Source organism: Dromiciops gliroides, chromosome 2 (genome assembly GCF_019393635.1).
Source record: "Dromiciops gliroides isolate mDroGli1 chromosome 2, mDroGli1.pri, whole genome shotgun sequence".
Taxonomy (NCBI): Eukaryota; Metazoa; Chordata; class Mammalia; order Microbiotheria; family Microbiotheriidae; genus Dromiciops; species Dromiciops gliroides.
This window is the reverse complement of record NC_057862.1, coordinates 651,461,689-651,477,085: the sequence shown is the minus strand read 5'-3', so window position 1 is coordinate 651,477,085 and position 15,397 is coordinate 651,461,689. Positions and strand designations below refer to the sequence as shown.

The 15,397-nt window shown below is 34.1% G+C and overlaps 1 protein-coding gene across 3 annotated transcripts in view; it reads right to left on the bottom strand.

Moving 5' to 3' along the window:
* The window catches only part of NFAT5 (nuclear factor of activated T cells 5), a 150,424-nt gene that overhangs the window by 133,586 nt on the left and 1,441 nt on the right, over window positions 1–15,397 (bottom strand). The window contains exon 2 of one of the 3 annotated variants that reach the window (XM_043982136.1): window positions 14,246–14,299. The exons of the other annotated variants lie outside the window; for them this stretch is intronic. Within the exon in view, the coding sequence (XP_043838071.1) occupies window positions 14,246–14,299 (54 nt within the window). The remainder of the gene's footprint in view (window positions 1–14,245; window positions 14,300–15,397) is intronic. 3 annotated transcript variants of the gene reach the window in all.

Below are 15,397 nucleotides of genomic sequence, written 5' to 3'. Positions count from 1 at the left end.
AGCCTTCCTCCAAACAGTTATCATACATAACTTCTATACCTTTTAGAAACCTTTAAGGCTCATTACCAAAGTAGATGAACTGTGAAACAACATGTAGCAGCTAGGTGGCAGAGTAGATAAAAGTGCTAGAGTAACAAGTCAGAATTAAGTTTAAATCTAACCCTCAGCCATTTACTTAGCTGTATGATTTTGTGCAAATCGCCTAACTGCTATTAGCTTCAGTTTCTTCATCTGTAAAATGGGGGTAATTAAAGGTCCTACCTACTTGTTGTGAGGTTCAAATGAAATAATATCTGTAAAGTCTTTAGCACAGTGTCTGGCACATAGTAAGTGTTATATAAGTGCTTATGCTTATTTTTTCCCTTCCTTTCTTTCCTTCTTTTCTTCTATACATGCATGTTTGTTTCATCGCTCATTTTTACTGTTTTTTTTTAATCTGGTGTTTTCAGTTGATATTGCCTTACGGAAACACACAAAAAAAGCTATAGCTCTTAAAGAGCACACTTCAATGACAATATTAGAAATATTATAATGGATGTTAGTATACGGAAGTTGAGTGATTCAAGCCCATAATGAAACAGGATCACACAGAAGAACAAAGGAAAGCATAATTTTTTTAAAAGTCAACAAATGAGTGGATAAAGTACCAGCCCTGGTTTCAGGAGGACCTGAGTTCAAATCCAGCCTCAGACACTTGACACTTACTAGCTGTGTGACCCTGGGCAAGTCATTTAACCCTCATTGCCTTTAAAAAAAAATGGTGACAAATAATAAATGACTGCTCTAAAACAGCCAAACTAATCCTCAGAAAACAATCAAAACTCTTAACAGGAGCCTGGTACCTGAAGGTGCATGATTCCTCTATGGTGTGTCACTGGCTTCTTACCCCAGTAGCTGAAGTCTTCATGTTCACACTATGCTACTGTGTTTATTTGCTTTTGTATGGTGAGTGCCCAATCAGTTCCACTAATTTACCTCTCTATTTCTAAACTAGTACCAAAATGTTTTGATAATTACTACTTTATAATATAGTTTGATAACTCATGATAGTAGGTCATTTTCCATAGCATTATTTTTAATCATTTCCCCTAACATTATTAACCCTGTGTTCCTCCAGACGAATTTCAATACTTTTTCCTAGCTCTATAAAGTAATCATTTTGTAATGTGACTTGTATGGTACTAAATAAGTAAATCAATTTAGCCAATAATGATACTTTTATTATACTGATTCAGCCTAACCAAGAGCAACTAATATTTCTCTAATTATTTAGGTCTGTTTCGGTAAAGAGTATTTTGTAGTTATGTCCCTATTAGTATGTGTCTTAGTAGATAGATTCTCAAATATTTTATACATTCTGCAGTTATTTTGAATGACTTTTTCTTTCTCTCTCTCCCTGTGAGACCTTGTTGTTAATATACAGAAATACTAATGATTTATCTGCATTTGTTATATATGCTACAACTGTGCTTAGGTTATTATTTCATTAATTTTTTTGGCTGACTCTTTAGGGCAAACCTAGGGTCTGTGAATTTCTTTTTTAATATTTTGATAACTGTATTTCAATATAATTGGTTTCTTTTGGGGTTTTTTTTGTTGTTGTTGTTTTGTTTTGTTTTGGTGAGGCAATTGGGGTTAAGTGACTTGCCCAGGGTCACACAGCTAGTTAAGTGTCAAGTGTCTGAGGCAGGATTTGAACTCAGGTCCTCCTGAATCCAGGGCCAGTGCTCTATCCACTGCACCACCTAGCTGCCCCCTAATTGGCTTCTTTTGTAATCTTCTGAATTTTGTTTTACACATTTAAAAAAACATTATTTTGATTTTTAATAATAAACATTTTTATTTAAAGTTCTGAGTTCTAAATTCTAGCCCTCATTTACTCCCTCCCTTTGCCCCTCCTTGAGGTGGTAAACAATCAGTTAGAGGTTATACATGTGCAATTATGTAAAACATTACCATATTAGTCATTTTGTATAAGAAAACTTGAATAAAAGAAAAAATGAAAATGAAAAATAGCATGCTTCAGTCTTTGTTCAATCAATATCAGTTCTTTCTTTGGAAGTGGATAGTATGCTTCATCATTAGCCCTCTGGGATTGTCTTGGATCATTGTATTGTTGAGAATAGTTAAGTCATTCACAGTTCTTCATCAAACAATATTGTTGTCACTGTGCACAATATTGTCCTGGTTCTGCTTATTTCACTATACATCATTTCATATAAGTCTTTCCAGGCCTTTCTGAAATCATCCTGCTTGTCATTTCTTATAGCACAATAATATTCCATCAACATCATACAGCACAGCTTGTTTAGCCATTCCCCAATTGATGCGCATTCATTTGATTTCCACTTCTTAGCCACCACAAAAAGAGCTGCTAGAAATGTTTTTGTATAAATAGGTCTTTTTCTCTTTTGGGGGGTATCTTTGGTATATAAACCTAGCAGTGGTATTGATGAATCAAAGGGTATGCACAATTTGATGGCCTCTGGGCATAGTTCCAAATTGCTTTCCAGAATGATTAGATCTGTTCACAACACCACCAACAGTGGATTAGAGTTCCAGTTTTCCCACATCCCCTCCAACATTCAATATTTTCCCTTTTTGTTACATTTGTCACTCTGATAGGCGTAAGGTGATACCTCAGAGTTGTTTTAATTTGCATTACTTTGACCAATAGTGATCTAGAGCATTTTTTCATGTGATTATAAATAGCAGTGATTTCTTTGTCTAAAAACTGCCTTTTCATATCCATTGACCATTTGTCAAATGGTGAATGACTTGTATTTTTATAAATTTGACTCGGCTCTCTATATATTTGAGAAATGAGGCCTTTACAGAGATACTTGTTACAAAAATTCTTTCTCAGAAGTTTTCTGTTTCCCTTATAATCTTGATTACATTAGTTTTGAAAAAACATTATTCTGAAAAGATATTCTAAGGATTCATTAGAGTGCCAAAGGATTGATTTCATGACATAAAAAGTCAAGTACTCTTGCTCTGGACCAATATTCCTTTTCTTTTTCAGTTTTACATTCTTTTTGTTTGTTTGTTTGTTTGGGGGGGGGGTTTGCAGGCAATGGGGGTTAAGTGACTTGCCCAGGGTCACACAGCTAGTAAGTGTCAAGTGTCTGAGGCCAGATTTGAACTCAGGTCCTCCTGAATCCAGGGCCACTGCTTTAACCACTGCGCCATCTAGCTGCCCCCTGGACCAATATTCCTAATGAATATTGAAACAAAAATATTAACTATTAGTACAACAGATTAAAAGGATTATAAACTATGACCAGATTCAATTCGTGCCAGGAATGCAGAGCTGGTTCAATATAAGAAAAACCAAAAACATAACAGGCCACAGTAATAAAAAAAAATTGGAAAACATATGATTATCTCAATTGCTGCCGGAAATGATTTTGACAAAATCTGACACCCATTTCTGTTTAAACCAATAGAAAACATAGGAATACATGGACTTTTCCTTAATATGGTGAGTAGTCTCTACCTAAAATCAAGAGCAAATATTATATGTAAAGGAGAAAGGTTTAAAAGCCCTTAAGATCAGTGGTAAAGGGTGCCAATTATCACCACTTCTATTTAACACAGTGCTAGAAATGCTAAATATTAGACAAGAAAGAGGTTACAACAAAGGCAAATAGAAAGCAAAACTAATGTTTTTTGCAAATGGTCTATCAGAAAAGCCCAAAGTAGGGATCCTTAACCTTTTTGCATTATGGACCCCTTTGGCAATCTGGTGAAGCTTACATATCCTTCTCAGACTGATGGTTTTAAATGAATAAAATGTGTAGGATTATAAAGGAACCCACTTATGATGAAATATAGTTGTCAAAACACTTTAGAAAAAAAGTTCACAGACTCCAGCGTGAGAACCCCAACTTTAGGGGGCAGCTAGGTGCTGCAGTGGATAAAGCACTAGCCCTGGATTCAAGAGGACCTGAGTTCAAATTTGGCCTCAGACATTTGACAATTACTAGCTGTGTGATCCTGGGCAAGTCACTTAACCTTCATTGCCCCCCCAAAAGACAAGAGAACCCCAAATTTATATTTTCTTTCTTTGTGTTGTATTGTCCCCCATGATTTAGGCATCAAAACTATATTTGTATCATAAAAAAATTCAAAGTGTCCCTTCTTTGCCTATTTATGCAAATTGTTTACATAATACTGAAATTGTTTTTTGAATGTTTGATAAAATTCACTTGTAGATCTATCTGGAGTTTCTTCTCCCTTGCCTTCCCCCCCCTTTTCAGAATGCATGCATGGATTGTTCGATTTTTTTCCCTGATATTAGGACATTTAAATTATCTATTTCTTGGATATTTTATATTTTTTAAGTATTTGTCCACATTATCTAAGTTATCAATTTCATTTGCATTTAATTGGTCAAAATAATTTCTTATGGCTTTCTTTTACTTCTTTATGAATTATTGTGAAGTCTCTTCATTTCATAAAAACAACTTAGTTTTCTTCTTTTTTAATCAGACTAAATGTTTATAATTTTATTAATTTTTAAAAGCTCATTTTTATTTTGTTTTTAGTTTTTTTTAACTTTTGTTACAAAAATACCTATTTCAGTATTTAGTTGGTTTTTTAAATTTGTTGCTTTTCCAGGGTTTTTTATTGTTTTTGCAGGCTCAATTTATTAATTTAGTCTTTCTCTTTTGTTGATTAATGTGTTTAGATATATAAATTTTCTCCCAAGGACTGCTTAGCTGCTTCCCATAAATTTTGGTATATTGTCTCATTGTTATGATTTTCTTTGATGAAATTTGTTATTGTTTCTATTATTTGTTCTTAGACCCACTAATTCTTTAAAACATAGTCTCCTCGGGCAGCTAGGTGGTACAGTGGATAAAGCACTGGCCCTGGGTTCAGGAGGATCTGAGTTCAAATTTGACTTCAGACACTTGACATTTACTAGCTGTGTGACTCTGGGCAAATCATTTAACCCTTATTCCCCTGCCCTAGATAGATAGATAGATAGATAGATAGATAGATAGATAGATAGATAGATAGATAGATAGATAGATAGATAGATAGATAGATAGATAGATATAGATATAGATATAGATATAGATATAGATATAGATATAGTCTCCAATTAATTTTTAATTCTTTTTTTAAGTCCCTTTATTGAAAATAATTTTTATTGTATTGCTGTCAGTCATAAAAGATTATTTTTAGTTTTTCTCCATTGATTTATGAGGTTTTTATGCCCCATTTTGCAAAGGTGCTATAGATGGCTGAAAAATAAGTAAAATTCCTTCTGTTCCCATTCAGTAATCAACAGAGATCTATCATCTTTAATTTTTCTAAAGTTCCTTTCAGGTCCTTAACTTCTTTTTTTCTCTTTGTTCTATTGGTATGAAATGGGTACACTGAGGACCCCCACCATTATAGTTTTACTGTGTATTTCTCCCTGCAATATTATTGACTTCTAAGCATTTAGCTGCTATACTGTTCAGTGTAAATATAATAAACACTGACATTGATTTGTTGCCTTTAAGCATACTGTAATTTCCTTGCTTATCTTTTTTATCATGTCTATTTTTACTGTAGCCTTCTATGAATCATAATTGCTACTCCTATTTTGTTTTGTTTTTAATTTCAGCTAAATATAATAGATATGTTCTAGCACCCACATTTTAACTCTATGTAAAAGTGTATGTTGCAAGTGTGTTAACTGTAGTGGTCTGAACTTCTTAAAGTTGGAAAATCTATGAGGATAGGTTTTTTAAATAACAACAACAAAAAGCTGCTAACCATTTCTATGAGGGAAAAAAATTTGCCATGGGCAAGACAACACAAAAACTTAAGTATGAAGTAGTGAAAGTATTGAAGAGTGGAGGGGTCCAGGGAGTAATTTTTGCTAATAAAATCCTTTTTTTTTTTCATCCAAAGCTGTCAGAATAAATCCAGATGAACCTATTGGATCTAGCATCTTCACCATACCATAAAACAGTCACTCTACATTTTTGTCAGCTTCCTGGAAGTCTTATTCCAATTGAAGTAATGATGAACTTCAGTAAATATGCTGATATACTGAGATTTAGGATAGTTCTATTTCTCAGAGAACTTCTCAAAATTACAAAAAATCCCATATGAAGATAGAATCCTGCAACATGACCACACTATGCCACAATCATGAAATTTTAAGAATTTTTTCAAGAAATAGAGGCAATAAACATATTTCAATGTCCTGGGAACTCAATTGATTTAAACTCCATTGAAAATTTATGGACAGGGGCAGCTAGGTGGAGCAGTGGACAAAGCACTGGCCCTGGATTCAGGAGAACCTGAGTTCAAATCTGACCTCAGATACTTAACACTTACTAGCTGTGTGACCCTGGACAAGTCACTTAACCCCAATTGCCTCACCAAAAAAAAGAAAGAAAGAAAACTTATGGACAATGATCAAGAGCAGATTTGAAAATATGGACTGTTCATCAAAGGTGTATTTAATAATATCCAATGTGATAAAAGTGTGATTTTGTGATGAAGAATTAAAGAATACACAGCAAAATCACCTGAACTTGTTATTAAACCACAACACAAAGGTTTTTTTAGAGATGTAAAAGTTGCAAGGTTTATTGCCAAAGTCACTAAGTATAATTATTTTCCTTTGTCTCAAGTAATTCTTACACAGCTCTACCATTATCAATTTTTTATTTTTTTAGGATTTTCTAAAATCACAATCAAATTTATTTTTAAAAAGAAGGTAAATGAGCAAAGTACTCTCAGTATTACATACTCTTATTAAATAGCATCTCAAAAATCAACAACAAATTTGAAATGTTCTGGTAAAAGGACACAGGAAGTAAGTGGTAACACCCCAGGCTGAAAAGAAAAAATAAATATTACTAATCAACTAGATAGTCAAAGTAAAAACAAATCCCAAATCATCTTTTGGATAACAATGTGTCATTTAAGTAGCACTTTAAGGTTTACAAAGTCCCTTACAAAGATCTCATATGATCGCACAACAACCTTATGAAGTATATACCATTATTATCCCCATTTTACATACAAATTAAGAAACTGAGGCTGAGAAAGATTAAGTGATTTGCCCAGTCACACAGCTAGTAAGTAAAGCATTTGAAGTACCATTTGAGTCTTTCTCTTTACAAGTACAGTGCCATATTCCCTGACCCACCTTAGGAAATAAAAATAAAGAAAATAGTTACAAGTCTTAAGTAACATGGCTCAGTTCAAAAACCCAAGAAAATGTATCTCTACTTGTCATAACATCAGGTTATATTTTTGTAAACAGCTGTTACTAAATAGGGAAGAAAATTTCTAACTTTCCATTGAAGTGAATGCTTGTAATTTTCAGGGAGGAAAAGGATTACTACTACCTCTTCCCACATAATTTTTTAAGTATTTTAAATTTTCATCATAATTGTCAAAGATAACAAGGAGAAAACACATTGATATAAGAATCCTACTTTTGAAGCATTTCTCATTTTTCCTTTTTCAATTTTAGTGGTTGATGGGGAAGATACCTGAGGGTAGGGAGGGCTTTCATTTATTTAAGAAACTGTTCACCATAACTCTTCAGGTTAGGTACTACTAATGTTTCCAGATCATTTAAATTGAAAATAATACTAAAATAAGGTCAAAATGGATACATGATTTAGACATAAGAGGTGATACCATAGGTAAATTAGGAGAGAAAGGAATAGTCTACCTATCAGATCTTTGGAAAGGAGAACAGTTTTTGACCAAACAAGAGATAGAGTATATTATAAAATGCAAAATGGATGATTTTGATTATATTAAATTAAAAAAATTTTGTACAAACAGAAGCAATGCATCCAAAATTGGAAGGGAGGCAGAAAACTGGGAAACAATTTTTGAGGCCAGTGCTTCTGATAAAGGCCTCATCTCTAAAATATATAGGGAATTAAATCAAATTTATAAGAATCCAAGTCATTCCCCAATTGAGAAATGGTCAAAGGATATGAACAGGCAGTTTTCTGATGAAGAAACCAAAGCTATCTATTCCCATATGAAAAAATGCTCTAAATCTCTAATGATTAAAGAGATGCAAATTAAAACAACTCTGAGGTACCACCTGACACCTATCAGATTGGCTAAAATGACAAAAAAGGAAGATAATAAATGTTGGAGAGGCTGTGGGAAAATTGGAACACTAATGTATTGTTGGTGGAGCTGTGAGCTGATCCAACCATTCTGGAGAGCAATTTGGAATTATTCCCAAAGGGCAATAAAGCTGTGCATACCCTTTGACCCAGCAATTCCACTTTTAGGTCTTTTGCCCAAAGAAATCATGGAAGGGGGAAAGGGACCCACATGTACAAAAATATTTATAGCTGCTCTTTACGTGGTAGCAAGGAATTGGAAGTTGAAGGGGTGCCCATCAATTGGGGAATGGCTGGACAAGTTGTGGTATATGAATACAATGGAATACTATTGTGCTGTAAGAAATGATGAGCAGGAAGAGTTCAGAGAAACCTGGAGGGTCTTACGTGAGCTGATGATGAGTGAGATGAGCAGAACCAGAAGAACATTGTACACAGTATCATCAACATTGAGTGTTGACCTACTGTGATGGACTATATTCTTCTCACCAATGCAATGGTACAGAAGAGTTCCAGGGAACTCATGATAGAAGAGGATCTCCAAATCCAAGAAAAAAAAAAGAAAAAAAGAACTGTGGAGTATAGATGCTGATTGAACCATATTATTTCTTTTGTTTTGGGTGCTGTTTTTTTTTTTTTTCTATTTTGAGGTTTTGCATCACTGCTCTGATTCTTTCTCTTGTAACAGGATTAATGAAGAAATAGGATTAATGTTATTATGTGTATATATATGTGTGTGTGTATATATCTATATCTATACGTATAGAGATATATAGACATAACCTATATCAGATTACCTGCTGTCTAGGGGAGGGGGGAGGGAGGGGAGGGAGGGAGAAAAATCTGAAATTGTAAAGCTTGTATAAACAAAAGTTGAGAACTATCTTTACATGTAACGGAAAAAATAAAATACCTTATACATTTAAAAAAAAAAGAAAAAAGAAAATAAATGGGGTTTGTGCCTTCAAAAAGAAAGAATTAGTAAGAAAAGAATCCTGCTTTTAAATAAAATGCCTAATTCTATCTTTTTCTTTTTTTTTTCCAGAGCAATGAGGGTTAAGTGACTTGCCCAGGGTCACACAGCTAGTATCAAGTGTCTGCGGCCACATTTGAATTCAGGTCCTCCTAAATCCAGGGCCAGGGCTCTATCCGCTGCACCACCTAGCTGCCCCCAAAATGCCTAATTCTAAAAACAAAACCAAATTGGGTGGGTGGGTGGGAACTTCAGCAACAAGTATGGACAATGACAATATAGGATTATAAAAAGAAACTATTTTATTTGAAAATTTGGTAAAGATCTCTCAGTGCTTTCAGAAAACACTTAGGTTCCTCTCTCATTAAAAACAGTATTAATTTACACGTTTTCTTTCTTTAACTATGTGTTATTTGAAATGTAAACTATAATGCAACGTCATGAAAATGTTTTTTTGTTGTTGTTCTCTTTTCTGCTTCATGGAACACACAAGTATGGAAGTAAGAAGGGAAACTGGAGATAGATCATGAACCAGATATTCCCTATGCTTATGGTAATTCTAATATCAACACTTACAGTCTGATAAAAGCTTGAGAGAAGACAAAATCAGGAGGTAGAAAAATCAAGGAGAGGCAGGGGTAGACTCCTGGAAACAAGAAACTAGAATGGATTATTACCAAAACTAAGCTTTGGTAATAGGTATGTATAATAGCTATGAAAATTATTTTATTCTTAAAATGTTTACCACAAAATCTTTCCAGTAAAATATCATAATAGATCTTATTATGTACTAGGTTCAAGAATACAACCACTAGGGCAGCTAGGTGGCACAGTGGATAGAGCACTGGCCCTGGAGTCAGGAGTACCTGGGTTCAAATCCAGACTCAGACACTTAACACTTACTAGCTGTGTGACCCTGGGCAAGTCACTTAACTCCAATTGCCTCACAAAAAAAAAAAAAAACAAAACAAGAATACAACCACCTTAGTACCAAAATCAGGATGAAAGGAAGTCCAGGGATATAGTCAAAACTTTTTAAAAATGGTTTTCATTTAGGTCCATGGTAATATACAACTGTAAAATATTTGTCAGAGGCAGATGCCTATGTAATGTTGGTGTACTGATAATTGGGGGAAAATTGGAAGAAGTATCTATTATCAAGAAGTAGCAAAATCACTTGGACCAGTTCAAACTATATTGACTGGTACAGATGTTTTTAAACTATCTCCAAGCCAGCTGTAACTCCAAAGTTCTTTCCCTAAAGATACTCCATATTTAGCATCAACCATATTTGGGGTGAGAGGGTCTCCATAAAAAGATTTTAGGAGGTTACATTAGACTAGATACTTGAATCCCACACTTTGAAGACCAAGCTTTCAATATTATATGAAAAGGTGGTAAGACAGAGTACTAGACTTGAAAATCAGGAAGACCTGAATATGAATTCCACCTTTGATACTATGTGTGGCTGTAAACAAATGACTTCACCTCATTTTCCAGACCTTTAAAATGGTAATGATAATATCCATAGTCCCTACACCTCGAAAGTTTATGAAGTTCAAATGAGATAATGTATGTAAAGCACCTTGAAAACTTTAAAATGCTATGTAAATGTTAAGTAACCATTATATAATAGTATTGCAAAGCTTTTCCACGTAACTATTTCACAATTTCATATAGGACCAACATGTAGAAGTTTTTCTTGCCCAGAAAAACACCAAATGAAGACAATAGGGAATTTTAGTGTTTTAATAGGTCAAAATTAGGGATTGATTTCCTTCCCCTAAGAGAAAAGTCCTATGCCTGCAATTCTCTTTCCTCATCTTCCACCTCCTGGCATCCTTCAAGTCCCAGCTAAAATCCCACCATCTACAGGAAATCTTTATCAAGTCCTTTTATTTGTTTTTTTGTTTGTTTGTTTTTGGGTTTTGGGTTTTTTTGTTTTTTTGCGGGGCAATGGGGGTTAAGTGATTTGCCCAGGGTCACACAGCTAGTAAGTGTCAAGGGTCTGAGGCCAGATTTGAACTCAGGTCCTCCTGAATCCAAGGCTGGTGCTTTATCCACTGCGCCACCTAGCTGCCCCTCAAGTCCTTTTAAATCTAGGGTCTTCCTTATGTGGATTATGTCCTATTTATCCCGTCTATAACTCACACATAGCTATTTGCATGTTGTCTCTCCATTAGACTGTGAGCTTCTTGAGAGCAAACATTGTCTTTTATACCTTTGTTTATCTATCCAGCACTTGGCATAGTACCTGGTACATAGCAGGCACTTAATAAATGTTTATTGACTGACAGATCTATACTGTCTAAGCCAAATGGGGTGGGAGTGGGGAATAAAGCAGAGACCCTGTGTAGGTTTAGCCCTAATGAGCTGCATATACAAATTAAGAGTACATAAAATAGAAATAGGTGAGAGTAAAGAAAAGAAAAAACTTATAGTCATATAAAGAAAAACTTATAGTCTGAAACTTGATAACAAGAAAAAGGTACTAACACAATCAATCAACAAACATTAAGGACCTACTATGTGCCAGGCATTAAGAACTAAGCACTAAGGATACAAAAAACAAAAGGTAAAAGACAGTCCCTATCCTCAAACAACTTACAATCAAAAAACATGCTAAAGTGAATTCTCTTATGTTAGATTTGGGCTAAGGGACAGAGGCAAGAGAAACTAGAATGGAGAATTTTCATTATGCTACAATGGTTGATGGATAAAATGGGCACCCACATTTGTACTATAGGGAATAGGAACTGAACCTGTGGTTTCATTATATAAGGAGCATCTATGTGTCACCAATGCAAGATGACACCTTCTCTTCAATTCAAGTGTTAGAGAGTTGCCCAGAGCACTTAGAATTGTCAAGGGTCAACCAACCAATATGTCAGAGGCAAAACTTGAAACTAGGTATTCTTGGCTTCAAGGATGCTTCTCTTTCCGTTATATCATTTTGCCTCTTTCTATCATTCTTCAAATTAGCTTTCATCTAAGAGGTAAAGTCAAATTCCTATAGCAACTTAATGACTGATGATAAAACCTATCTTAATGACAAAAACATAAAAGGGGGTCCCTATGTTGTGTCAGAGGGCCTATTATCAATAAGTTTGTTTCCTAAAAATAATTTATATTTAAAATTAATACAATGAATTAGCAAGTATAAACTAAATAGCCAACTACAAGAGAAAATTAGTTTCCAATAATACCCTTTATCAAAGCAAAGGAAAAGCCATGACTATGTTCATTTCACATAATAAGATCTATCAATATGGAAAATATAGTTTAAGATTTAAGAAAACCTACCACAGTGCCCTGCACACCAGGAACACTTAAATGCTTTTTTAATTAAACTGAAATATCAATGCCTAAGGACTGTTCTAAATTAAACATTTATTTTACATGAGAATGGACAGAAATAATGCCTGTTTATACCTTCAAAAATTCAGTAGTATCCCCAAATGATAGGAAAGAATTCAGTTTTAAGTAAATATACACAGTATGGCACAGTGGATATCGTGCCAGCCTTAGAGAGCCTGAAGAATCTAGGTTCATGTTCCACTGGCACAACATATGGACATCAGTTCTCAATGCTCTCTAGGCAATTCTCTAAGACTATACTCTGTAGTAAAGATGATAGCCAGCCTGCTTTAGTAGACAGTTTCCTTATCTAAGAGTTTCCGATAGTAAAGCAATCACCAATCCAGCCCCTATTCCTATATGTATATATTCATCATTTTGTTATTTTTCCTTTCCTATCAACTTTTCAAAGTTAAACCCTGTTTGTTTTTTTCATACTTCAACTCTGATTATAATCTCTAAGGTTATGACACTGATTTGTTGCCATAGAAATGGATGCAATCACACAGCTAGAAAAACTTCAATACATGATCACAAACTAAACAGAATGAGGGTCAAAGCTCACCTATTACAAGAAATGCTTCTAAAAGCTCACTTAAATTTGCAAAATGTCAGTAATACTTTATACACAACATATTTTTTTGTAAAAGAAAGACATAAGTATTCATGTGAGAACTTTTTAATATAAGTTACTCTGCTAAAACAACTTAATGCCAAAAAGTAACAAAATAAGATTAAATTCATATTGAAATTATTTTCAAAGAGTTATCCTCTAGATTAATGGTCAATAGGACAAGATGCAGACTAGGCATTGATCACATACTACTTATAATCCACAGGGACTGAATAATAACCTCCCTCAAACTAGCAAACTAATTGCTGTTCTAGAAAGTGGCACAATAGATTATTTTACCTAGACATAACATTAAAATCTCAACACATTAACCAACTAAAGTCAACATTCAAGTTTTTAAATTATTCTACATATATATAATTTAATATTTAGTATAACTCTCAAATTCTTTGTAAAAACCTATCTTAACTAATAATTATATATGCCTGCTTACTTGATCCTATTCTTTTAAAATTTTATTTAATTTTAATTTATAAAAGAAAACCAACATTCACATAACATAACAGAATAAAAAAGATGGTTGCAATGAAACTATCATTCTATTATATAGAACCTACTTATTCTTAAAATGGATGTGATAATAACGAAGTTTTTTAAAAGAACTAACTGATTAGAGTACTCCAAATATATAAAACACTAAATGCTAAAAGTAAAAAGTGCTCCATAAAGCAAATCTATTTTTAGACCATATGAATGAGCCTCCTAAAAAGAATTAATTTCACCAAATATTATGTCCATACTTTTATCTCCTTCATAAAATTTCCTATTTGTTATAAAATCACAGACTGGTGTTATTAAGTCATAAAAGACAGAAGTTGACAACTGTTATTGAAAGGGCAAAAATTTTAAACCTGAGTCCCCGAAAGATAACATAATTTTAAATTAAAGGATAAACAAACTTTTTAATGATTCCTTTATGTTTTTCAGGTTTCCTCAAGTCACTGATAGTCAAATCTGAGACTATGACAGTCCACTACTGATACCACACCCAGTAATTAAATCCACTGGATTATCCTTCTAAAAGAAGGATCGAATGCTCTATTGGGGGGTGGGGGAACATTGTGGGAGTTTGCAAAATTCCAAACTTTCTTAAATGACTCCCCCCCCCCATTTTAAGGAAAGCTTTTGCATACTGACACAAAATACTTTAAAATGATACTTGCTGACCTTCCAACAGTCCAGATCTAGGAAAAGTCTGTGGTGGGTATGACTTGAGAGGATCTAAAAAATACAAAAGGCACTAAGTAGTTTTATGCTGAATAAAATTGCTAATAATACTAGAGCTAGTATACCACTCTTCTGTGATTTGAAATAACCTTTAAGTAATAAAGCCTATCTGTGAAAAATATTCCTGATTACTATTCCAATACCTGTTAATTTTCTTACTACTTATAGAACATAGTTCTCTTAAAAACCATCACTTTTTTTGGTTGTAGTCTTCTTTTTGATACCCAAACTACAATATTTCCATACACCTTCTAAGATACTGTTGCCTAAAAGTCATTTTATACTCAATATGATGGTAACAGCCAACTCAAGTCACCAGAACAACAGACACTGGTTACAGTTACTAAGTTGGGCTCTATGTACAAACTCAGGAGCAAACTCAATTTAACTAACTGAAAAGTTAGAGACCAAAATCTCTTATTCAGCTCTAATTAAATATTTTTATCTCAATCAATATAGATTTTAAAAATCTTAATTTCTTCTTCCCCTTCAGTGAAAATTCTGGTGAAAATGAAGTAAAATAGTTTAATCATTCTAGGCTGGTTTTAAGCCCAATCATAACTCTAAAGAAGAGAATTCACATTATAAAACGGTTTTGAAAAGTATGATCCTCTTCTCCCTTTACCAGTGGCTTAAGAGATGGTTAATATTATAGTGGGAGAATTTTGGTGTGATGCCCCTTGCACAGGGAACCTGTTCTGACACATTCTTGTGGTGTCCAGTATAGGAATTTAACCTCATAGGACATCAAGCTCAGGTGCTAATACTTTAGCTCCTGGAAATTCCCTAGAGGCTTTAGCCAAGGGAGTTTGGTTTAGGCCTTTCTAATGCCACCTTTGCAGATGGCAAAAAACCTAAGCTTCTCCAAGAAGTGGGGAGTTTGTCTACGTTGGTACCCTAGAGACAGGCCAGAGTAATAAAATTTATATATAGTGAAGACCTACATCGATGTGAAAAAGCAGGGAGAATAATCACTCTGGGCCCAGAGAATGCTTCTGAGGCAGGGAGATGAAAATTTGGGCCTCTCCTTGTCTAAATGACGGAGAAGAAAAGGCGCCGGGGGGGGGGGGGGGGGGGGGGGGGGGCTGTCCC